This window comes from Bufo gargarizans, chromosome 4 (genome assembly GCF_014858855.1).
Source record: "Bufo gargarizans isolate SCDJY-AF-19 chromosome 4, ASM1485885v1, whole genome shotgun sequence".
Lineage (NCBI taxonomy): Eukaryota > Metazoa > Chordata > Amphibia > Anura > Bufonidae > Bufo > Bufo gargarizans.
In genome coordinates this window covers 62,947,675-62,972,790 of record NC_058083.1, presented here as the reverse complement: position 1 = coordinate 62,972,790, position 25,116 = coordinate 62,947,675, and the positions used below count along the sequence as shown (strand labels likewise).

Sequence of the window (25,116 nt, the reverse complement as noted above, 5' to 3'; positions counted from 1 at the left end):
GTTGACAGATCTACAGGAGGCCATGTATTCAGTTACTGTGTGCTTGTGTCTCCACAGATGGATCCAGGAGGAGAAATCCCCCCGAGAGCTGTCCTCGTCCTCTGTATTCCCAGGACTGTCCAGAGGAGAAGCTCCCAGAGAACCATCAGGTAGATGGAGCTGAGCCCTATACACATCTATATAGGGGGGTTCTGCAGTCATAGAGGGGTCATAGATTGTGGGGGTCTCTTATGTGGATCTGTTAGATTTCCCACCTGTCTGCTGTATTGTCCTGAATTGTTACAGATGACAAATCAGGGGGAAGATATGACTGATATTAAAGTGGAGGATGAAAAAGAGCGGATGATGGGCGATCCCCCGTGTAAGAGTGAGGTGGAGGAGGACATCCCAGTCCATATGACCACAGGTATGGAATATTGAATGGAGGAAGGGAATTGGGAGGTTTCTTCAGGTGAGGCTCCACCTTAGATCTCCAGTAAAGTAGCACTCCGGGCAGTGACCCCTGTGTTATGTACAGGAGCGGAGGGAGCTGTGGCTGCACATAGACATCCTCCCCGAGCTCTTCTCTCCATCCTCTCATGCTCCAGGCTGAACACTCAGATTAACATCAGGTTTTGGGGGGCACTGGCGGCTGCACTAATGGCCGGGGTCTGAGAGAGACCAGTTTGACCACTTAAGCCCCACTGTCCATGGTGATAGGGGGCCGCCTGTTACACTTGTCTATCTCGTAGAAAAACCAGGTCTTTGGACAGCTATATAGTCCTAGTAAAAATAAGGGGCAGTCGGACTTACTTAAAAAAAACTGAGTTATGATACTTTTTCTTCCTGAGTTATGATACTTTTTCTTAATATGCAAATTAGGACTCTTTGTGCAAAGAGGGCATCGCCATTGGTCTTGTTGCAGCCAAGTCCCACTCCTTTCTGTGGTCTTCCCCTCCCTCGCTGCTTTCGCACTGCCTGGTCCTGTCATGAGGCAGGGTGCTTTTCCAACCAGCTGCTCTGTCCATCTGAAGGGTGCTCCATGGCGCTCCCGTTCTTGTACTGTTGGGATAGGGGATTACTTTCTATAACCAGAATACCCCTTTAACCTTTACCTGTAGATATGTCATTGTGAGATTGCAAAGGTTTTGATTGGTGGAGGTCCGAGTGCTAAGACCCTCACCGATCCCTAAAAGAAGGAGAATGGAGGGCTCACCCTGAGAGCTCAGTAGAAAGTAAAAACAAAACATATAAGAAGGGTTTTATACCCAGGTTTCAAGCACAAATACCCCGATGAACAGGATTCTTTTTTTTGTGATAAAGCGTTAAAAATTGTTGCTCGATAGCCAGAGTTTAAAAAAAAAGTGATATTTTGATGAGATTTTCTTTGTCAACCAGTTAAAGCTGCTACTAGGTTGAGCCAATAATCACTGTCATTTCACACCTTAAAGGGGTTCTCCCATGAATAATGTAAATGAATATCAGACATCATATAGAACATGACAATCTCTTTCTAACAAAGCTAGAACCAGCCCTGTACCTCACATGGATCCAGAGATCTCCTCATTCATTGCTCTGCTAGATTTATATCAGGCCGACAGCTCAAGGGGCGTGTCTTTTCTGCTGCAGCTCAGGGGGCGTGCCCATGCTGACCCTATAACAGCTCAGGGGGCGTATCTATGCTCTCCCTATCACAGCTCAGGGGGCGTGTCCATGCTGACCCTATAACAGCTCAGGAAGCGTGCCTATGCTGACCCTATCACAGCTCAGGGGGCATGCCCATGCTGACCCTATCACAGCTCAGGAAGCAGTTCATGGATGAAACTGAGCATGTGTGGTCATCTCAGTGAGCAGCTCAAAGAAATAAGAAAAAACTAACTGCAGGTGGCGCTATACAGATACATGTTATTGAATAACTCAGTGCCTATGCTAAATTTTTAATTACATGCAATTACTAACGTATTCAGATGCAGGTGCTGGTTTGAAAACTGTAGAATATTTTTCTTGGGACAACCCCTTTAAATGAATGGTACAGTTTGTAATATATCTTATTAGAGGAAAACCCTTGTACTTCGGTTATCACCCCCCCCCCCCCCCTCCCTTTATACAAACTTCCTCTCTGAATCCTGCAACAAAGCTGTCTAGTTATAAATAAGACTAATTGCCTCCGTGGTGAGGGATCGGATTGTATCATCCCATAGACGTCTGTGTAGAAGAGAAAGGAGAGGATGAGGCAAGAGATGTACAGAGAGGTTTGTCAGTGACACCCAAGCAGACAAAGGTGTGCTCCTCCAGGGTACAAAACGTCACTTGTGTCAGAATGAATGAGGAATGGATCCATGAGGATTCCCACAGTGCTCCGGCTGAGGCTGGTGAATAGATCTAGCGTTGCTGACGGTACTGCATCATGCCACTATCTGCCTGCCTGACATCATGTTCCGTACCGTATGGCTACTGCTGCTGCTACTGAAATTGTGCCACTGTCTGCCTACCTACCGTCATTTTCCATACCGTACAGCTGCTGCCTCTATCGTGCCACTCTCTGCTTGCCTACCATCATGTTCAGTACCATATAGCTGCTGCCGCCATTGTGCCACTGTATGCCTGCCTATCATCATGTTCTGTACCGTATAGCTGCTGCTGCCATTGTGCCACTGTATGCCTGCCTATCATCATGTTCTGTACCGTATAGCTGCTGCTGCCATTGTGCCACTGTATGCCTGCCTATCATCATGTTCTGTACCGTATAGTTGCTTCCGCCGCCATCGTGCCACTCTCTGCTTGCCTACCATCATGTTCCGTACCATATGGCTGCTGATCCTGCTACTGCAATTGTGCCACTGTCTGCCTGCCTATCATTATGTTCTGTACCGCATGACTGATGCTACTGCCATCGTGCCACTGCCTTCCTCCCTACTATCATGTTCCGTAACGCGTGGCGGCTGCTGCTGCCATCACAGCTGACACTCCCTGCTGCTCATTTCACACCACCACTACTATTACCACTTGTTTGCCATACTTCTAAACAGCCACAAACACATCTACTGCCTTGTATGCTCCATGCTGTGCTGTTTCTGCTGCCCCTACTATGGTGGACACATGCCTCTTATTACACTAACATTTCCACATCCACACTGCTCTGCTGCTCTCCCAATTAAAAGGTAGAATTTTACCAGCCGGTTCAAAACGAGCCACTTTCTCTTCTGACAATTAACACTTGTGTACAAACACGGCCATTCGGCCCCTGCTAACACGTAATTTTTGGACGCTTGTGCAGAACTTCCTTCTCCTCTACAAGGAAGGCCTAATGAATCCCTTTGGCAGACTGTAAGTAATATAGTATTTCACAGCCTGGCCCTCAGGGACCTACTGATTGAAAATTTGCCCTGTGAATAAATGGGAACTATGCAGCAAACCACTCATATTCCCTGGAGAGGCAACTTGTAATATTCCAAGATAGAGAAGACATCCGAAAACTGACAGGTTGGGCGATTGGGACAGAATTGGCAGTCGGGCGTCACCTGACAAGATCACCCAGATGCCAGGTCAGTCTACTCCATATTCCATCTGCAAAAGACTAAGCATAAACGGGGCCACAGGGCGGATTAACACAGTTTTCTATTCTAACATTTTTATTGACAATCGTGTTTTTTTGTGCATGCATTTTTGCCTTTTTTTTCCAAACAGCACCATCTCCAGATGGTCCAACACCCAGCACCCCCGCCGATCAGCTGTTTTAAGAGGAGGCGGCGTTTAATGCGAGCACCGCTTCCTCTGAATGACATTGCATTATATTGCCTGTTGTCTCAGAAGTCTCGACAGAGCAGTGTGATTACAAGTACTCCCTCCGTTCACTATAATGGAGCGAGTACTTGTAATTACACTGTGCTACTGCTGCAAGGGAGCCAACGCGCATCTAGAGCCGCCTCCTCTTCAAATAGCTGATCGGCAGGTGTCAGACCCCAACTTATCAGATATTGATGACCTGTCCTGAGAATAGGTCATCAATATATATTGCCTGGTAGGAAACTGTACTTTGTGTTAAATTGGTGCCAAGTTACATTTCCAAGGCTTTTAGATTTATGAATTTCATGAGGTCCAGGTTTGTTATTAAAGTGGTCATTGATTGTAGACTGGAATCCTTGACTTTGTCATTGATACATGTTCTAGTATTATAGAACGCTTTGTAAGGAAGGCTGGAGTCACACACGCAGGTTTTGGTGGAGTATTTGTGGCAGTTTTTCGAGGCAAAGAAATGGGAAATATAAAGGAAGGATTTATACTTCTGCTTCCAGTTCGATCTACATCTGGCTTCCAGTTCGATCTACATAGATTAACAAAATCTATTTTCATTTTAACAGAAAATCCCAGTAAGAACTCTGAAGGAACCTTCGTGTTATCACTAGATTATAACGTAGAAGATGAAGATATCGAGCAGCGATCTTCAGGGGAAAACATCAATACCTCTAATGTGCATCCAGTACTTCACAGTACAGATCTGTCATATAATCCTCCTAATCATGAGGAACCTTCTCCTAACCAATCACAGATTGTTACCACAAGTACCGGGCAGAAAGGCGGTAAAAGGTTTCAATGTGGTGAATGTGGAAAACAGTTTACAAACAGCTCAAATCTGTATAAACACAGAAGAATTCATACAGGGGAGAAGCCATATTCATGTTCGCAATGTGGGAAATGTTTTCGAGAAACATCAAGTCTTGTTAGACATGAAAGAATTCACACAGGAGAGAAACCATATTCGTGCACAGAATGTGCAAAACATTTTACAAATAAATCAGATCTTATGGCACATGAGAAAATTCACACAGGAGAGAAGCCGTATTCATGTTCAGAATGTGGTAAATGTTTTACAAATAAATCAGACGTTGTAAAACATCAGAGAATTCACACAGGTGAAAAGCCATTTTCTTGTTCCAAGTGTGGAAAATGTTCTACAAATAAATCAGATCTTTTAAAGCATGAGAGAGTTCACATAGGAGAGAAACCATTTGAATGTTCAGAATGTGCGAAAAGTTTTATGAATAAATCAGATCTTGTTACACATCAAAGAAGTCACACTGGAGAGAAGCCATATTCATGTTCACTATGTTGGAGGAGTTTTACAAATAAATCAAGTCTTGTTAAACATAAGAGAATTCACACAGGAGAGAAGCCATATTCATGTTCAGAATGTGGAAGATGTTTCACCAATAAATCAACTCTGGTTACACACCATAGAAGTCACACAGGAGAGAAGCCGTATTCATGTTCAGAATGTGGGAAATATTTTATGTATAAATCAGATCTTGTTGTACATCAGAGAATTCACACTGGAGAAAAACCATATCTGTGTTCACTATGTGGGAAATATTTTACAAATAGGTCAAGTCTTGTTGCTCATGAGAAAAATCACACAGGTGAAAGACTATTTCTGTGTTCGCTATGTGGTAAATATTTTACAAATAAGTCAAGTCTCGTTAAACATGGGAAAATACACACAGGAGAGAAGCCATATTCATGTTCCGTATGTAGAAAATGTTTTATAGATAAATCACATCTTGCTATGCATGAGAGAATTCACACCGGAGAAAAGCCATTTTCTTGTCCCGAACGTGGGAAGTGTTTTATTGCTAAAGCCAAACTTCGAGATCATCAGAGAATTCACACAGGAGAGAAACTAGTTTGATGTTATTTATATGGAAAATGTTTTTCAAGGAATTCAAATTTTAAAACTCATCAGAGAATTCACACCGAGAAGACTTTTTGTTTGTAATGTGGAAAATCCTATAAAATCATAAAATATGTTTAACCTGTCAGATTATTCTCAGGCCTTAAACAGTCAACAAAATTGTTTATTTGGGGGTGGAATTAGCTTGGATTTGCAGCCAAATGATATCTTCCTCCATGGATCCTGGTCACTGGATCCTCAGATAAAGTATGGTGGATATAAGGAAGAATAGAAGAGCCAGAGCTGTATTTACTGTCAGAACAGTGAAGATGAATTGTCCCCATGAACCATGAAGGAGGAAAGACTCCCCATGTAGACTTTTCATCTTCATTCTTACAGTACAGAAAGATCAAGATGATGGAAAAAAAATTAACAAAATTAATAAATTAGAATTTGCTATAATTTGTTAAAAACTTCCCTGATGCCATTTCTTTCATATGTACTAAATTTCCAGCATTTACTACTTCTGTGCAATGACTTCTACAGGGTGGCCCAAGATGATCGAGCAAGTAGATTGTTTTTTTTTTTATTATTCACAAGTCACAAAAGATGCTGAAAGTGGTCCCCGTTCAGGTCTCTGTATCTTTGGGCAGTTCGGATTCTGTCGGCTGATACTGCTCGCAGCTCTTCAGCAGTGCTGCTGCAGAAGAAAAAATGTCCTCCGCTTTCCAACAAGATGGGGCTACATGCTGCAGCTCATGGAGCTCAATGGACGGGTTCATGAACTGTTTATGGACGAGCGAACTGTGAGTGAGGGGTTATGGTCACCACGTTTTCCAGACTTGTCCACATATCATTTTTATCTGTGGGGAAATTTAAACCTGAAAGTGTCCGCTAACAATCCCCATCCCCTGGAAGACCTCAATGAAAACATCACAAACACCATCTGCAGCATCACTGCTGAAGAGCTGCAGGCCGTGTCAGCCAACAGAATCCAACCTGGCCAAAGATGCAGAGACCTGAACGGGGACCACTTTCTGCGACTTTTATGACTTGGGGGGTAATTAAACAAACACAATCCACTTGCTCATTCATCTTGTCATACTATTGCTGGAGGCTGGCTACTTTTTCATGGACCACCCTGTACTTTATTTTGTGCATATAGTACATGTAACAAATCTTACGAGAGGCATTTCAGCCTTCCCACATTTAGGCTTTCTCGACTATATTCTAAATGCTTTCCCTCCATGTTCACCACACAGTTCGTGGAGTCCAAACACAACCATATCTGTGAGTCATTTCTTTCTGAGTCCCTAATACATGGTACTGCCTTTTTGGGGAAAACAACTTTCAGGAGGTATTTATCTCATTCACACTTGTGTATTCTGGGCAGTATCTTATATCAATATTTTTTAAACAAAAACTTGGAGTAGTTCCAGACTATGGAAGATGTGTTAATCTTCCCATTATACTAGAAATGAGTGAATCGATTGTAAATGAATTAAACTTCCCAGAAACTTGTCTTTCATCATCTGAAGCCAAAGTTTTCGAAATTCGATTCATATGTATCACCTAAAATGGTGTCTGCCACTTCACATATCACTAGAAATATATACAGGGGGAAGGACTTCTATGGTTGGCGCTTGACAGACACTGAGGATTGCTGATGACTTCAAAAGCAAGGTATCCTTTAGACAACGCGTTTCAGATGTTAAACACCTCCTTTGGGTTAACCAATGCTCCAGCAATTTTTCAACACCTTGTCAATAACATCTTTCATCATCTGGTGGGGAGATTTATTGTTGTATATCTGGGTGACATACTAATTTATTCTCCAGACATGTAGACTCATCAGGATCATGTGAGACAGGTGTTACAGATCCTAAGAGAGAATAAATTGTATGCTAAGATGGAAACATTTGTTTTTGCTGTTCAGGAAGTGCAATTCCTGGGTTACCTGCTCTCAGCCTCAGGTTTTCGTATGGATCCTGAAAAAGTCAGTGCGGTGTTGGACTGGGATCGACCTGAAAATCTGAAAGCGCTTATGCGGTTTTTGGGATTCACCAACTACTACCGTAAATTCATCTTGAACTATTCGACAGTGGTTAAAGCTTTAACAGACATCACTAGGAAGGGGGCCTATTTCTCTGTTTGGTCTTTTTGCTTCAGCCCCTATTCTGATGCAACCGGATGTGTCACAGCCATTCATTGTAGAGGTTGACGCATCCGAGGTAGGGGTGGGAGCAGTTTTGTCCCAAGGTCCTTCAGCTAGTAAATGGCGCCCATGTGCTTTTTTTTTTCTAAAAAACTCTTGAATGCTGAAAGAAATTATGACGTGGGTAACAGGGAATTGCTGGCCATTAAGTTGGCTTTTGACGAATGGTGCATTGGTTGGAAGGAGCAACTCATCCTATTATGGTAATCACTGATCACAAAAATCTGGCTTACCTTGAGTCGGCTAAACGACTGAATCCAAGGCAGGCCAGATGGTCGCTGTTTTTTACCAGATTTAACTTCATTGTCACCTACCGCCCTGAGGTTAAGAACATCAAGGCGGATGCTTTGTCACACAGCTTTCCTGGGGGAGGTGATTCTAAAGATCTTAGTCCTATTTTGCCTGAAGAGGTGGTCATATCTGCCTTATATCCTGATCTTGAGGCTAAGGTGTTGGAGGCCCAGGAGGATTCACCGGATTCTTGTCTTCCAGGGAAATTGTTTGTTCCCTCAGACTTATATCACAAGGTATTTGAGGAACATCACTGTACTGTCTTGGCTGGACACCCTGGGAGTAGGTCCACTGTTGATCTCATCTTGCGCAGATTTTGGTTGCCGGGGTTGTGTGGGTGTGTTGAGGACTATGTATCAGCCTGTTCTACCTGTGCTCGTGCTAAGGTGACACATACTCGATGTTCTGGATCTCTTCTTCCGTTACCCATCCCGTCCAGACCTTGTACGCATTTGTCCATGGACTTTATCAATGATTTACCTAATTCTTCAGAAAAAAATGAGATCCTGGTGGTAGTTGATCAGTTTAGCAAAATGGCGCATTTTATAGCGTTGCCTGCTCTACCTAATGCCAAAACTCTTGCACAGGTGTTTGTTAATAACATTGTGAAACTACATGGCATTCCCTCTGATGTGGTGTCTGATCGGGGGTCTAAGTTTGTTTCCAGATTCTGGAAAGTGTTCTGTACTCGACTGGGGGTACAATTGTCCTTTTCTTCAGCTGTTCATCCCCAGTCAAACGGACAGACGGAGCACACCAATCAGAATGTGGAGACTTACTTGAGATGTTTTGTTTCTGAGAACCAGGAGAAGTGGTCTTCATTCTTGTCGTTAGCAGAGTTTGCCATTAATAACCGTAGACAGAAGTCCACTGATAAGTCGTTGTTTTTTGGGGCATATGGATTCCATCCGCAGTTTGGCACATTTTATGGTTCTCAAACTTCCGGTATTTCCGAGGCGGAACGATTTTCCTCTTCTTTGTCTTCGATTTGGCGGAAAATTCAAAATAGCCTGAAAAAGATGGGCAACAGGTGTGGCTGACAAGAGACGTATGAATGGTCCAGACCTGAGAGTGGGTGATTCTGTGTGGCTGTCCACAAGAAACATTAAGCTTAAGGAACCTTCTTGGAAGTTGGGCCCAAGATTAATTGGTCCATATAAGATCACTGCCATTGTTAACCCTGTAGCCTTCCGTCTTGAACTTCCTCAGGCTTTGAAAATTCATAACGTTTTTCATAAGTCGTTGTTAAAAAAATTTATCGAACCTGTTGAGATGTCCTCCTTGCCTCCCGCTCCTGTCATGGTGGACGGTAATTTAGAATTTTAAATGAGCAGGATTGTGGACTCCGAGTTCTCCGTAGATCCCTCCAGTGTCTCGTCCCCTGAAAGGGTTACGGACCAGAGGAGAGGATGTGGGTTCCAGCGGCCGAGGTTAATGCGAATCGTCTGGTGAAGGCCTTTCAGAGAGCCCATCCTGATAAGGTTGGTCCTGGGTGCCCGGAGGTTACCCGTAGAAGGGGGGATACTGTCACGGTCCCTCAGGTGACTAATGTCTTAACTGTTGCTCAGTGGTCATCACTTCTACCCTTTATAGTCTGACCCCACCCTTCTGACTATGCGGTAGATACCTTCTTTTGGGTTTGGCAGAGCTGGTGTCAGGTTGTCTCTGGTGTTCCTGCAAATGCATCACTACTGAAGTTAAGTGTCGCGTTTGTATTTGGTTGTTCCTTTGTGCTTGTCTTTACTAGGCCTCAGGGAGATGCTGGTTCATTCACCTGGGAAGGAATCGGTAGTCTCTTTCCCTTTCACTACCTCTAGGGCATATCAGGGCTCCTAGGGTGTTTAGTTTCCGGCGTATGTATTTTCCCACCTTCAGGGTCTATACATACTGACAGGAGTCAGGGCTAGTTCTAGGGGTTTCCTAGGAGGTGACCTTTCCCTTCTTCCTAGCATTGAGGCCTAGTTGTTTGTCCTTTCCCCTTCTGTTGTCCCTCTTCTCCTCTATATCCGTGACACTCCACTGCCACTCTCCATTACGCTCACTTCATTTGAAGCACATTCTGTTTGTATCTACTCTCCTTCAACCTCTAAGTAGCTGTCATTTACTGCCCAGCCACCATCTTTCTTGACCACTTTAACACCTGACTCCTACACTTTCCTTCTGCCAACATCCCCACTATCATCATGGGTGACTCCAACATCCCCATTGACACTTGCCACTCAGCCGCCTCTAAGCTCCTATTACTCTCTTCCTCCTTCGACCTCTTACAGTGGTCTTCCGCTCCCACCCACAGAGAGGTCACACTCTGGATCTTATCTTTACCCACTTCTGCTCCTTATCTAACCTTTCTAATTCGCCTCTCCCCCTATCCGACCACAACCTACTCACCTTCTCTTCACTGATCTCTTCCGCTGCTCCCCCGGTCCACACACTAGCACACCCCCGCAGGAACCTTAAACATCTCGACTTTCACTTGCTTTCTGACTCTCTTCTGCCGCTCTCTACCATTTGTTCCCTCCAAGACCCAGATACTGCCACCACCCTGTATAACACCACAATAAGTACAGCTCTGGAATTGTTCCCCCCGTCGCACAACAAAATCTGAAAAATGAATAGGTAACCCTGGCACACCAACCTGACCCAAAAACTCAGACAAGCTTCCAGGGGTGCTGAGCGGCGATGGAAGAAATCCCACTCTAAGGATCACTTCACTGCATACAAGCAGTCCCTCCTCATTTTCAAATCCTTACTCGCTGATGCAAAACAGGCGACCTCTCATCTCTCATATCTTCCCTGTCCCACAGGGACTTTTTAACACTTTTAACTCACTTCTCCACCCCCCCCCCCCAGCTCCCCCACCCTCTCTCATCTCAGCTGAGGACTTTGCCACATACTTCAAACAAAAGATAGTCAACATCAGAGAAAGCTTCAGTGCAATCCCCACAGACCCTCTACACAACTGCTCGGTCCTCTTCTACCAAAACCCGCTTCTCCACAATTACAGAAGAAAAACTCTCCACTCTACTCTGCAGATCACATCTCACCACCTGTGTACCTGATCCAATCCCATCACACCTCATCCCTAATCTCACCACAGTGTTTATCCCAGCCCTAACTTATCTATTCAACCTATCACTAACCTCTGGTGTCTTCCCCTCTGGTTTTAAACATGCTACCATTACACCTATCCTCAAAAACCCATCTTCTTTGTCCAGTTATCGCCCCATATCACTTCTTAGATATGCCTCAAAGCTACTTGAGCAACATGTCCATTCTGAACTGTTCTCTCACCTCCCCTCCTGCTCCCTCTTTGACCGGCTACAATCTGGCTTTCCAAACCCAACACTCGACTGAGACTGCCGTTACCAAAGTCACCAATGACCTACTAACAGCCAAAACCAAAAAACATTACTCTGTCCTCCTTCTCCTTGACCTGGCATCACTGACCTGGACCTCTCCTGGATCACATCATACCTCAGAGACCGGACATTTAGTGTCTCATCCCCTCTGTGTTGGTATCCCACAAGGCTATGTCTTAGGACCCCTGCTCTTCTCTATCTACACGGCCTGGGACAGCAACTATCCAGAATCCCACAATGCCTATCTTCCATATCTTCTTTCTTCTCCTCTCACTTTCTAAAACTTAACATGGATAAAACAGAATTCATCATCTTTTCCCCATCTTGCTCACCCCCCTCCCTAACAGACCTATCTATCACAATCAATGGCTGCACACTCTCCCCGGTCAACCATGTCTGCTGCCTTGGAGTGACCTTGGATTCTGCCCTCTCCTTTTGACCACACATCCAAGCCCTTTCCACCACCTGCCACCTCCAACTCAAAAAGCTCCCCATTGCCCAGCAAATTTAGTTCAAAATACTAACAAATACATGCAAGGCTGTCCGCAACCTGTCCCCTCCCTACATCTCTAAGCTACTTTCCCGATACATCCCCACACGTAATCTTCAATCCTCACAAGACCTCCTTCTCTCCTCTCCTCTTATCACCTCTTCACACAATCTCCTCCAGGATATCTCCTGTGCATGCCCCGCACTCTGGAACTCGCTACCCCAACATGTTAGACTCTCACCTACAGTGGAATCCTTCAAAAGAAACCTAAAAACTCACGTCTTCAGACAAGCCTACAACCAGTGACCCTGCTGCCTCTATACTGCCATGACCAGCATCACCCTCTCCTACTGTGTTCTTCTCCCATACCATGTAGATTGTAAGCCTCACAGGCAGGGCCCTCTCTCCTTCTGTACCAGTTTGTAACTCATCTTGTTCATGCTTAGTGTAGTTGTCTGTATTATGTATGTGCACCGCTTATCATATGTACAGCGCCAGGGAAGGGATGGCTCTTTAATAATAAATAATAATAATTGAAGCATTTTGCAGAGCTTTTGAGATCCTGTGAAAGAAAACACAGATGTGAAAGTAACCTAAAGCTGTCTGACAGGTTGTTTAGGCAGAAGAACAGCCTGCCGGAGTTTACAGTATCTTGCCCAGCCAGATAATGGCATGCCCCTCCAGACCCCATTCACTATAATGGGATCCAGTGATGATTCGGCCAGTTACCGGCATGAGCACTGCGTCTCGGCTGGACAAAAGCTCATCATCCTCCCCGCCACTATTCTCAAACTATAGCAAGAAAATTTAGACTGGCACATCTAAAGTCACAGGTGACATTCATAAAGTTAACATACAAACTGCAAACAATGTATGGAAGCAATGAAACCAGGGATTAGAGATTATTCTGGATTACAATGGTACTATAACGACTGTACGTAATAAATGGAAGCTCTTTCTGCACATTTTTGTTTGCTGTCTGCCTGTTTTATGGATGTGCACCTGTGACTATGGATATGCTAGTCTAAATTTTCTTGTCGTGTGTTTGGAGGGTAGCTCCCTCTTTTAGATTGAGCATTCTGCCCATTTGCCCAGGGCTTCTAAGCAGCATAAAAATATAGCTGGTTCCTACACCACCCTGAACATTGTAGGTAGGGGTGAAAGAATCAAGCTTCAGATCTAAAATCCAAAGTAAGTTTGTTCCCCAACTTCGTTTTAATGATATAGGGAGATCTGTCTCTGTACAGCATTTAAATTTATGGGCTTTGCAGAGGCAAAATTTGTAGAACTTCGGCCTTTGATTCTACAGCTTTAGAAACAGGAATCCAAAGTCGGCTTTGGTACCGAGGTACCAGCCAGTACCAAAGCCAACTTCGGTTTCCTGTTTAAAAATGTTGTAGAATCAAAGGCCAAGTTCTTCACCAAAGCGCGACTTTGGACTTGAAGTTAGGGAACAAATCGACTTCAGATCTTGGATGTGTAGCTTGATTCGCTCACCCCTAATTGTAGGCTTAGATTAGGACCAGGAGAGGCAGTTCTGTTAGTGTTAGATACCAATCTGCAGAAGCCACCTTGATGTTGGTAGATGGGCCTGACACACATTTGATAAAAAAATGTGCGCAAAGAGCTTCCATTTTTCATGTCTAGTAGGTATAGTACCACTGTAATCTAAAATCATCCCTTGACCACCCTCTCATGAATTCCTCCTCCGTATTTGCTCCGAGGGCCCCTACCGCCAACAACACAGCTACCTGCCTCAGCCTAAACCTTCTCCTCATGGCAGTCCAAACGCTGCATCAGAAGTATTTTACATAGCATGCATGGAGCTATCTCTTTATAGAAGGTGTCCCACTAGGAGGGGCAGTGAAGACAGAGATGATTCCAATGAAAGGCTTCTCTGGGACTGCAAGGAGAAGAAGCAGAAAGATTGCACTTAACCCTGAGTAAAAGGCACGGTGTCGGGCTCTGAGGTAACATCGACAACATTCAGCTGTGACTGAGGAAGAGTAAGCCGTCCAGTCCACAATAATAATCTGTCACTTACAAGAAGCGCGGGAGAACTGAGGCCCGCTACTAGTGCTGGCAAATGCCAATTATGCTGCTGCTTGTAGTACTACAGCCTCTGACCTTCTCACCTGTGGATGACATGGCGAGAGTCTTTCTTTTTCCATTCCTCCACCCATTGCCACGTCACAGGTTTTCGTAAACTGATTATTAAATGAGGAAACTTTGCAACAGGTTTTTTGGGGGGAAAATGCACAATTGCACAACCTCTACGGCTGAACCATCCCCTGCCAGTGACACTGAAAAATACGCTTATTTCTACTTATTAACAGTAGAAAATAAAATGTGCAACTATGCAACCTCTATGGCCAAGATATACCCTACTGGTGATGGACTAAAATGTGATCATTTGTACAATTATCAACTGTAGTAAATGTGCAACCAGTTTTTGGAAAATAAAAGTACAATTGCAAAACCTGTATTGCCAAAACATAGCCTTCTGGTGACGCAGTAAAACACGCTTAGGGCTCGTCTATATCACAGGTGGCCTCTCCGTTCTTTATTGCATCCGTCAAAAATAACAGACGGATATTAACGGAATCATCTATTTCTGCTATCTGAACAGATCCGTTCAACTCATCCGTCAAAATAACTGATTTATAACATACATTTTTATCCGTTTCTAACTGTTTTTCTTACATTCTTTTCTTTTTTAAGGCCTATCCTATATATACAGGGTATATCCCATTACATCTTCACACATGACTCATGGGTGGTTTGTTTCATGCCATGACCTTCGACTTCACGGGATAAGTTTGTGGATTACCTATGGATGAGCGTGTCAAAATATATAAGGTTGTACTGCAGGCTTCAGTGAAGAACACAAAGTTCTGCAAAGCGTACCTCCGGAAGAGTGATTCATGGTGACGCTAAAGTCATTTTTTTTAAATAAATAAAAATGTATGCTGAATGTTCACTTGTTGTACTGATGTCTGATTTATCATATTTATACTTACACTGTAGGTTTCTTGCAGCGGTGGGGTCTACATTTTCAGTATTGTTTGGGGAAATCAACAATTTCATACACGTTTTGTTATACTTACAGGGCAATATGGGATCTACTTTGTGGATAATTTATTCCTCACTCCTCTGGTGGTTGAAGAGGGGATGTGGTCTGCCGACCGAGCAAGATGGCTGCGTGAGACTAGAGCTCCTGCGCCTTACCAGCGACGAGGGGGAAGCAGACAGGATATTCCTGACCCATCCACCCAGCAGTGGATTGATATTGAGGATACGTTTTTGGAGGCTACTCAATTTCCTGACTGTCTTGCAGCTGTTGACGGCAAACATATAAGGATCTGGAAACTAAACCCCCATGAAGTGTCTCCTCCTACTTCATGATTCACACATGGCTGTTGCACAGAACCGTTTTGTGTGCGTAGACATTGGTGTCTACAGCAGCACCAAGGATTTCAGAGTTTTCAAACAGTCGGTAATGGGTCTCAGAGTGCATGGGAATAACTTTGGGTTTCCCAAACCAAGGCATTTCCAAGGAACTTCCGAACCAAATATGACATTTGTTTTGGTAGGAGATGAGGCTTTACAAACCGGATTCAACCTAATGAAAATGTATGCAGGCCCAGGATTAAATTTAACGGATAAGTTATGGAAATGCCGATAAGGGAGAATAACGGATACCTTCAAAGGGAATGTGGCCATAAACCTGGATGGGAGAAAGAGTATTTTACTTTACAAACTGAAATAAAAAGATTTTCGAAAAGATACATTTTTTTCCTGCTTTTTTGTGTGAATTGGCCCTTATTCGTACACTTATTACCTGTAGTTAATGTGCAGGTTTTTGGAAAATAAAATTGCAAGTGCAGAACCTCTACGACCAAAATACACCCTGCTGGTGACACAGTAAAATACGCTTATTTGTACACTTTTTAAATGAGGAAACTCTGAAACAAGTTTTTTGGGAAAAAATTCACAACTGCACAGTGTCATGTAACAAAACATCAGCCAGCAGATGTGTGTATATATATATAACTGGGCTCCTAAAAAGCACTGTCTCTGTAAATGCTGATGTGCAGTTCAGCAGAGTCTATATGTGGACAACAGCTCCAGCCCTGTAACAGACACACAACTAACTCGCCCTATCCTGTCCCTAGTGCTAAAACCTTTTTATCAAGTAATTTGATCTACCTACCTATATCTTCCCAGTCCCTAACACTGTCCTTGTAAGACCCTATACTTGCAGTCTTGTGTGACACATCAGTGGCTGAGCTCAGAAAGGCTTGGGATCTTACAAAAAGTCTAATGCACATATCTATATCGTCCCTCCTGATTGGCTGTCAGGCTGACTGCCAGATATCATGCCGGGTGCTCCACCCAGGGTCATCCTCTGTCTTCATCTTCCCTGCCCTGTGTCCCTCAGTACTATACGATATTTTTGGCAATTTGTCTGTATCGAATTGCCAAAACTTTTACGTTTATTTGTAATGAATTTGATATATTTAGAATCACTTTACTCATCTCTAATGCTGGGAATTTAAAATCTGCACCACGGGTCAATTTACACAGTAGACACAGCGTGTGGATGAAACTTAACATCTCAACTTGCTGTTACGTACAATGTATGCAAATCTGCAGCGTATCCCATCCCTTAGAGAAGATCTATGAGAAATGTGCCCTATTTAAACCTCAGACATTTGGTTTGCTTTTTGCTGTTCAAATATGTGGCATCATGCCCAGATCGAGAGTGTTCTGAGGACTTCAGAAAGGTTACAGGTGCCTATGAGTTTGGAAATAGAAAATAGCCAAAAAAAATTGGATAATAACCATTACCTTTTCCAGAAAACCATCTAGAAGCAGATATTTCAGGCCACTACCAATCTGCCCAGGCCGGCCTATGTTAGCAAAATCAGCCTGGAAGCAGAACACAAGATGCTGAGAGTTGTCACCAAAAACTCAAGAATTCCTTCACGAGACCCACAGGAAGATTTTACCATTACTGATATCTTCCCTTCTAAAAATGGCAACACAAAGTAAAACATCATCAGGATGTAGCATAAAAAAATTGCTATCCAGAAAAAATATCAGGGCAAGACTACAACTTCTCTATGAACACCTACAGTATGTAACCACAGGACTTCTGGAATCTTCTATGCAGAAATATAGAGTTATAGGATTATAGATTATTATGTCAATTATACTCAGAATTGCATAAGGAGAAACCTGATATTGAGAGCATGGTGGTGGAAATGTTTTGGTTCTCGGATTGGGCAGCTTATCATCATAGAATCAAGTGTAAATGGGGATTGAGGGGGCACACTCAAACGGGAAACACTGGTTGGATGATACATAATATATTTTAATACTTTAAAAACACTCCCTTAAAATAAATATAAAATACATATAAAAATATACATCCGTGGTCAATATACTATAAAACACTCCTACACAATGACCTATATGTAGCAGTGACAATGTCCCAATCCACTATTCCTATATTGGTATTATCAACAGAGTCCCGTTATATTGTATTCCTTGTGTGGCCCAGTAGCCCAGTCTCAACGGAACAATGTTGTAGTGGTGGCACTATGGCCTGGTGAGTAGTGTCTATGACACTGTGGCAAATCTTAATAGCGCAAAAACTTGTAATGGTCTCCTGTAATGTCCGGAAGCGCTAGAGGTGTATGACAGTGGTTGGACTGACAGTCCGGTTTACTTACAGGCTCTTGTAGCTTGTATTTCTTCGGTGTGCACCCGGTCTAAACCCGGTCTTACCCTTCTTCACTGCCTGCCTGCAGCACTGGTTTCTCCGGCGGCCGTACACACGCAGCGTCCCGCGTAGTGTGTTTGGCCGTACGTGGCGTCCCACGTGACCAAGTTGTCTAGGGTACCGGATAGACGCTGGGTTGACGTCACTGTTATGCGACTCACACTCCGGTGCCAGGAATAGTTCTTATGCTCCTCTGTGTTTTATTGTCCGGCTTCTTTGTTCTCTTTGTGAATCCTTACTCACTCTGCAGTCCCAGACGCATTTCAGGGTCTTACGCCCCTTCCTCAGTGGCCAGCTGAGTGAGTGGATTCTCACTCTTTATAACAGAAATTTTCTTACCCATAATCCCACTATTTCTGAGCTTGTCCTAATTTGTGGAGTGGATTGGGATTAACCTGTTATATTGTCCTATTATGTCATTAAAACATACTTAAATGAACTTTATAATAATAAATATCCCACTTATATACCTTTAAAAACAATGCATGGAGAAGACTGCAAGGTCAAATCCTCATTTGGAAGGTAACCGCATCACAAACGCATCAGTGTGAATTGCGCTCCATGTGCGGTTTCTTGTAATTTTCGTAAATTTCAATGTTATGACATGAAATTTACGAAAATTACAAGAAACCGCACATAGAGCGCATAGAATTTGGTTCTTTAGCAGATCCACCATTATTCTACCGCAAAATAATTTTCTTATTGCCATTAATGTATTAAAAAATCTGATGGTTACAGCATTTCCATGTTCCAAACAAAAATCTTCTTCGTGTGAATTCTCTGGTGAGTTTTAAAATTAGATTTTATTGTAAAACATTTCTACATAAAGAGCATCAAAAAGGTTCCTCTCCTATGTGACTTCTCTGACAATCCCTAAAATTGGCTTGGCAAAGAAAACATTTCCTGCATTGCGAACATGAAAATGGTCTCTCTCCTGTGTAAATTGTCTGATAAAACTTGATTTATATGTAAAAGATTTCCCACATTCTGAACCTGAAAATGGCTTCTCTCCTGTGTGACTTCTCTGATGATCTCTAAGTTTGGTTTTAGTAATGAAACATTTCCCACACCCTGAGCATGAATACGGCTTCTCTGCTGTGTGAATTCTCTGATGTACAATAAGAACTGATCTACCTGTAAAGGATTTCTATAAATCAATGCAAACGATGCACCACAATGATATGCAGCTGACAATACTGGCTAATCCCTCAGGCTGATGTTAAAAACCGAGACTTTAGCCAATGTATTCCAGTCAGGAACACAACGGAGCCCTTTTGCAACATCGTCAAGGTATCTCAGTGTTGCATGGGTCATACCACTAGACTACCTATGGTGTGTCAACACGGTCTGAATGGTGCTAAGATCTAACTCACAGCCAAGCTCCCACATTCCTCCATAGTGAGATCACTCATGCAGTGGGAGAAGGGATAGGGCTGCAAGCCCCACCTATAGGTGCACTAGAATGTTACCAGCATTGCGCAATGGCACATTCCATTCAAATAAACAAAAATCACTAAAATAAAGTGGCCTAAATGGGATGAAATACTCAAAACACTGTAGTGTGTTTATAACCGGGGGAACAATTCCTCCGCATTTGATCCGTTGCTAGCGGCAATTAGCCAGTGTTGTCAGGTGCAGATCATTGTGGTGCACCTTTTGCAGTGATTTATGTATTTGTTTATTTTCATCCACACACTACTCCATCTTGTGTAGGATGCCTTTGTGGTGCATGTGGTCTGCTGCCGACATCCTCCATTGTATGCATTTTTTGCTGGGGATTTCCGTTAGCAACGAATCACATGCGGAGGAATTTCTCCCCCAGTTATAAACACGCTACAGTGTTTGGGGTTTTTGAGCATTTCCTCCCATTTAGGCCACTTTATTTTTCTGTAAAGGATTTCCCACAGAAAGAACATGAAAATGGCTTCTCTCCTGTATGAATTGTCTGATGTCTACCAAGACCTGACTCACATGTAAAGCATTTGCCGCATATTGAACAAGAATAGGATTTTCTCCGGTGATTTCTTTCATGTCTAAGTTCTGATTCATATGTAAAATCTTTCCCACAATGTGAACACGAGTATGGTTTATTAGCTTTGTGAATTTTTGGGTGTGTACTAAAACTTTTTCTTTTTTTCACATTCCTTTCATCTGTATGGGTACCTATAGCTCTATTGGCTTTTATATAAATTTAAAAACTGTGTTTTAGCATTTTCAAGTAGTATACAGTGAGGAACAGAAGTATTTGAACACCCTGCAATTTTGCAAGTTCTCCCACTTAGAAATCATTAAGGGGTCTGACATTCACATTGTAGGTGCATTCCCAGAGACAGAATAAAAAAAAAAAAATCTGGAAATCAGATTGTATGATTTTTTAAGAATATATTTGCCTTGCACTGCTGAACAGAAGTATTTGAACACCTGAGAAAATCAGTGCTAATATTTGGTGCAGAAGCCTTTGTTTGCAATTACAGAGGTCAAACGTTTCCTGTAGTTCTTGACCAGGTTTGCACACACTGCAACAGGGATTTTGGCCCACTCCTCCACACAGATCTCCTCTAGATCTGTCAGATTTCGGGGCTGTCGCTGAGCAACATGAAGTTTCAGCTCCCTCCAAAGATGTTCTATTGGATTTAGGTCTGGAGATTGGTTAGGCCTAGTTAGACTGTAAAACTCGGATTTGAAGATATTTACAAAACTCTTAGTGAATCGTCTGAACTCCTGGCTGCGTCACTTAATCCACAAAGACCAAGTTGGGTACGTCTGGTTCCGCCAGGCAGGGGACAATACCAGAAAGGCCATTGACCTCATAGACACAGTGGGCAGGGGCGGTGTTGAGGCCCTATTACTGAGCCTTGACGCAGAAAAGGCCTTTGATCGCCTAAACTGGGACTTTATGTTCTGAACCCTGCAGCATTATGGCTTCAGAGGGCCCTTTGTGACAGCTTTGCGGGGATTCTACTCCTCCCAAGGCGCGACGGTTCATCTACCGCACTCCCTCTCCTCTCATCTACCAAACTATAATCGAACCCGCCAGGGGTGCCCTCTCTCCCCCTTCCTCTATGTGCTTAGTATCAAACCCCTGGCTTCCCTCATACGAAATAGGGCAGGCATCCACGGAATCCCAAAAAGAGATAAATCATTCTCTATCTCCCTCTTTGCAGATGACATGCTACTTACTTTGACGAACCCGTTTCTCTTCTTACCCAATCTTCATGCAGTCCTGGAACGTTACAGTAAGTTGTCCAGTTACAAACTTAACACTTCTAAAATCCCCCGATAGGCTCCAACTCCTCCAATCTAGATTGAATTATTCTTGGCGCGCCCACTCCATTAGATACCTTGGTATACACCTCACTGCTACCTACTCCTCCCTATATAAGGATAACTTCCCCCCCGCTATCGGAAATGTCAACATTATTAACTAAATGTAAAGCCCTACCAATTTCCCTCATGGGCCGCATAGCGGTGATCAAAATGTCCATCCTCCCTAAATTTCTGTATTTGTTTGAAACACTCCCAGTGAGGGTGCCTGCCGCGATTCTTCGCTCGACCCAGTCTGCATTGGTCAACTTTTTTGGGAACTATAGGAGCCACCGATTCACAAAGCAGACTCTACTGGCGCCGACCTCCAACATACAATTATACTACTAAGCGACTCACCTGACGCATATTGCTTCTTGGTCTACACTACACTCATACAACCAATGGACTTAGGTCGAGCGGTCGTGGATGGTACAAACTAACCCGGGGTCCCTAATTTGGGGCCCTCCCCTACCTATCCCCACTTCTAAATTGCTCAGCCCAATGGCATTCACTAGGGAGATTTGGTATAGAAGCAGAATTAGATATGGCCTCACCAAGCTCCGTTCACCCCTTACGCTATATCTCTTTACTCCTTTCCTCCCGGATAGCTCAGGAGCCGGGATGGTTACACCATGGACAGCTGCGGGATTATACCACCTTGACGACCTGAAGGACCCCTTCTCGGCCAGGATTCTATCTTTTAAAGATCTCCAGGCCAAATTCTCTCTACCAAATACAATGGCATTTCAATATCTCCGAATCCTGTATTATTTCAGGAGTGTGCTAGGGGCATTAGATGTCCAGACCCTCTCCCCTTTTGAACGAGTACCACAGCAGTGACTACCGACCAGGACCTGCTCTGTATCTGCTGCCCTGCAAGAGCTGAAGGACCTGTGATGATGTCACCGTCATGTGATCAGGAAGGGGCGGAGCTCAGCAGTGGAGAGAAGTGGTGATGAAGGACCTGTGATGATATCACTGTCATGTGATCAGTATAATAGAGGGTGGAGATCAGATGTGGAGTAGTAGTGGCAGTGAAGGTCCTGCGATGATGTCACTGTCAGGTGATCAGCTCAGTAGTGGAGAGAAGTGGTGATGAAGAACCTGACATCACATCCATGTGACCTGACTCCTGTGAGGGAGGGGCTGTGTAACTCCGTATACCGGGGTGTAATGCTCTGCAGGGGCTGGATATTTTGGGGTGTAATGCTCTGCAGGGGATGTAATTAGCAGCAGTCGGTTCTGTCCAGGGCGGTGGTTTTGTTTCTTAGTCGGTGATATACTAATATACTATACGTATATTTAATTTTTCAGCTTTTTCCATCTTATTTTTATGCAGTTTTAGAGGATTTCTATCCAGAGACTCCGGGTTTTACTAGAAGTGGCGCCGGCTTGTAATGGCTAGGCCTTTCCGATGCTAGGAGATGTATAATCAGCCAAACGTGATCTCCAAGGAAATAAAACCACCATATAGGAGACTAGTAGACAGTACAAACTGTAATTCCACCACTCAATATGCATTCAAATAATCATCATTTTCATTGCCGTGACCGCGCACGCACCTACCGGCGGTGCACGGGGAGTCGCGCGCCATATACACAGCGGTGCACAATGATCTAATACAGGTGAGAATATTTATGTCACTCAACCCACTTTCAGATCGGTCGGTTTCCATTGGTTCAATGTATGTGACTCACCCTATCTTTATGGCTACATATACCCGTTGAAAAAGCTGACGGCGAAACGCGCGTCGGGGTACGGTCTGGCGGTGGTGTGGTTTACATTTGGGTCAGTATGTACTGCATTATGCTAACTTTACTTGGTGGTTAGGTATAGCAGGTCATGGTAACACCCTATATATGCACTGACTGTACTACCCTATGGGTATATATTTCTGCACTTGCACTTTATATAGATGAATTAATGTTACCATAAACCTGAAGCCCATGAGATTATAAATGTTCTTAATTATGTGAAGCCAGATTTTTGTAATTATGAAATGTTTAATAAAAATGATGATTATTTGAATGCATATTGAGTGGTAGAATTACGGTTTGTGAAACTTTGATCCATATATTTTCTATTATTGGTTCCAATTATTTTGATATTGGGTCGTAGATAATAGAAGGGGAAACGTCTATTGGTTGCCGGTAGACAGTACAGCCTCGATCACACTTGTGTATTTCAGTCAGTACATTTATCAGCAGAACTGAGAGCGGAACGTAGCGAAGAGCAGGACGCAGACCCTCCTCCAGCCGATCCCTATGGTTGGAGGGCCCAACTGGTGAGCCTGTTCTGTCTCTCCACACCGGCTGTAATCTCTCCTCCTCTGCTCTGTCTCTCCACACCGGCGGTAATCTCTCCTCCTCTGCTCTGTCTCTCCACACCGGCTGTAATCTCTCTTCCTCTGTTCTGTCTCTTCACACCGGCTGTAATCTCTCTTCCTCTGCTCTGTCTCTTCACACCGGCTGTAATCTCTCTTCCTCTGCTCTGTCTCTTCACACCGGCTGTAATCTCTCTTCCTCTGTTCTGTCTCTCCACACCGGCTGTAATCTCTCCTCCTCTGCTCTGTCTCTCCACACCGGCTGTAATCTCTCTTCCTCTGTTCTGTCTCTTCACACCGGCTGTAATCTCTCTTCCTCTGCTCTGTCTCTTCACACCGGCTGTAATCTCTCTTCCTCTGCTCTGTCTCTTCACACCGGCTGTAATCTCTCTTCCTCTGTTCTGTCTCTCCACACCGGCTGTTCTCTCTTCCTCTGCTCTGTCTCTCTACACCGGCTGTAATCTCTCTTCCTCTGCTCTGTCTCTCTACACCGGCTGTAATCTCTCTTCCTCTGTTCTGTCTCTCTACACCGGCGGTAATCTCCCTTCCTCTGCTCTGTCTCTCCACACCGGCTGTTATCTCCCTTCCTCTGCTCTGTCTCTCCACACCGGCTGTAATCTCTCTTCCTCTGCTTTGTCTCTCTACACCGGCTGTAATCTCTCTTCCTCTGTTCTGTCACTCCACACCGGCTGTAATCTCTCTTCCTCTGTTCTGTCTCTCCACACCGGCTGTAATCTCTCTTCCTCTGCTCTGTCTCTCTACACCGGCGGTAATCTCCCTTCCTCTGCTCTGTCTCTCCACACCGGCTGTAATCTCTCTTCCTCTGCTTTGTCTCTCTACACCGGCTGTAATCTCTCTTCCTCTGTTCTGTCTCTCCACACTGGCTGTAATCTCCCTTCCTCTACTCTGTCTCTCCACACCAGCTGTAATCTCTCTTCCTCTGCTCTGTCTCTCTATACCGACTGTAATCTCTCCTCCTCTGTTCTGTCTCTCCACACCAGCTGTAATCTCTCTTCCTCTGCTCTGTCTCTCTATACCGACTGTAATCTCTCTTCCTCTGTTCTGTCTCTCCACACCGGCTGTAATCTCTCTTCCTCTGTTCTGTCTCTCCACACCGGCTGTAATCTCTCTTCCTCTGCTCTGTCTCTCCACACCGGCTGTAATCTCTCTTCCTCTGCTCTGTCTCTCCACACCGGCTGTAATCTCTCCTCCCCTGCTTTGTCTCTCTACACCGGCTGTAATCTCTCTTCCTCTGCTCTGTCTCTCCACACCGGCTGTAATCTCTCCTCCTCTGCTCTGTCTCTCCACACCGGCTGTAATCTCTCTTCCTCTGTTCTGTCTCTTCACACCGGCTGTAATCTCTCTTCCTCTGCTCTGTCTCTTCACACCGGCTGTAATCTCTCTTCCTCTGCTCAGTCTCTTCACACCGGCTGTAATCTCTCTTCCTCTGTTCTGTCTCTCCACACCGGCTGTTCTCTCTTCCTCTGCTCTGTCTCTCTACACCGGCTGTAATCTCTCTTCCTCTGCTCTGTCTCTCTACACCGGCTGTAATCTCTCTTCCTCTGTTCTGTCTCTCTACACCGGCGGTAATCTCCCTTCCTCTGCTCTGTCTCTCCACACCGGCTGTTATCTCCCTTCCTCTGCTCTGTCTCTCCACACCGGCTGTAATCTGTTTTCCTCTGCTTTGTCTCTCTACA

General features: G+C 44.1%; 2 protein-coding genes across 2 annotated transcripts in view; both read left to right on the top strand.

Annotated features, from left to right (window-relative positions):
- LOC122935208 (zinc finger protein 397-like) overlaps positions 1-25,116 on the top strand; it is a 1,371,324-nt gene that overhangs the window by 124,343 nt on the left and 1,221,865 nt on the right. The window lies entirely within an intron of this gene.
- LOC122933861 (zinc finger protein OZF-like) lies at positions 351-6,106 on the top strand. The gene is made up of 2 exons (XM_044288943.1): positions 351-406; positions 4,341-6,106. The coding sequence occupies exons 1-2, from the start codon at positions 397-399 to the stop codon at positions 5,663-5,665; spliced, it is 1,335 nt and encodes a 444-aa protein (XP_044144878.1). The 5' UTR covers positions 351-396; the 3' UTR covers positions 5,666-6,106.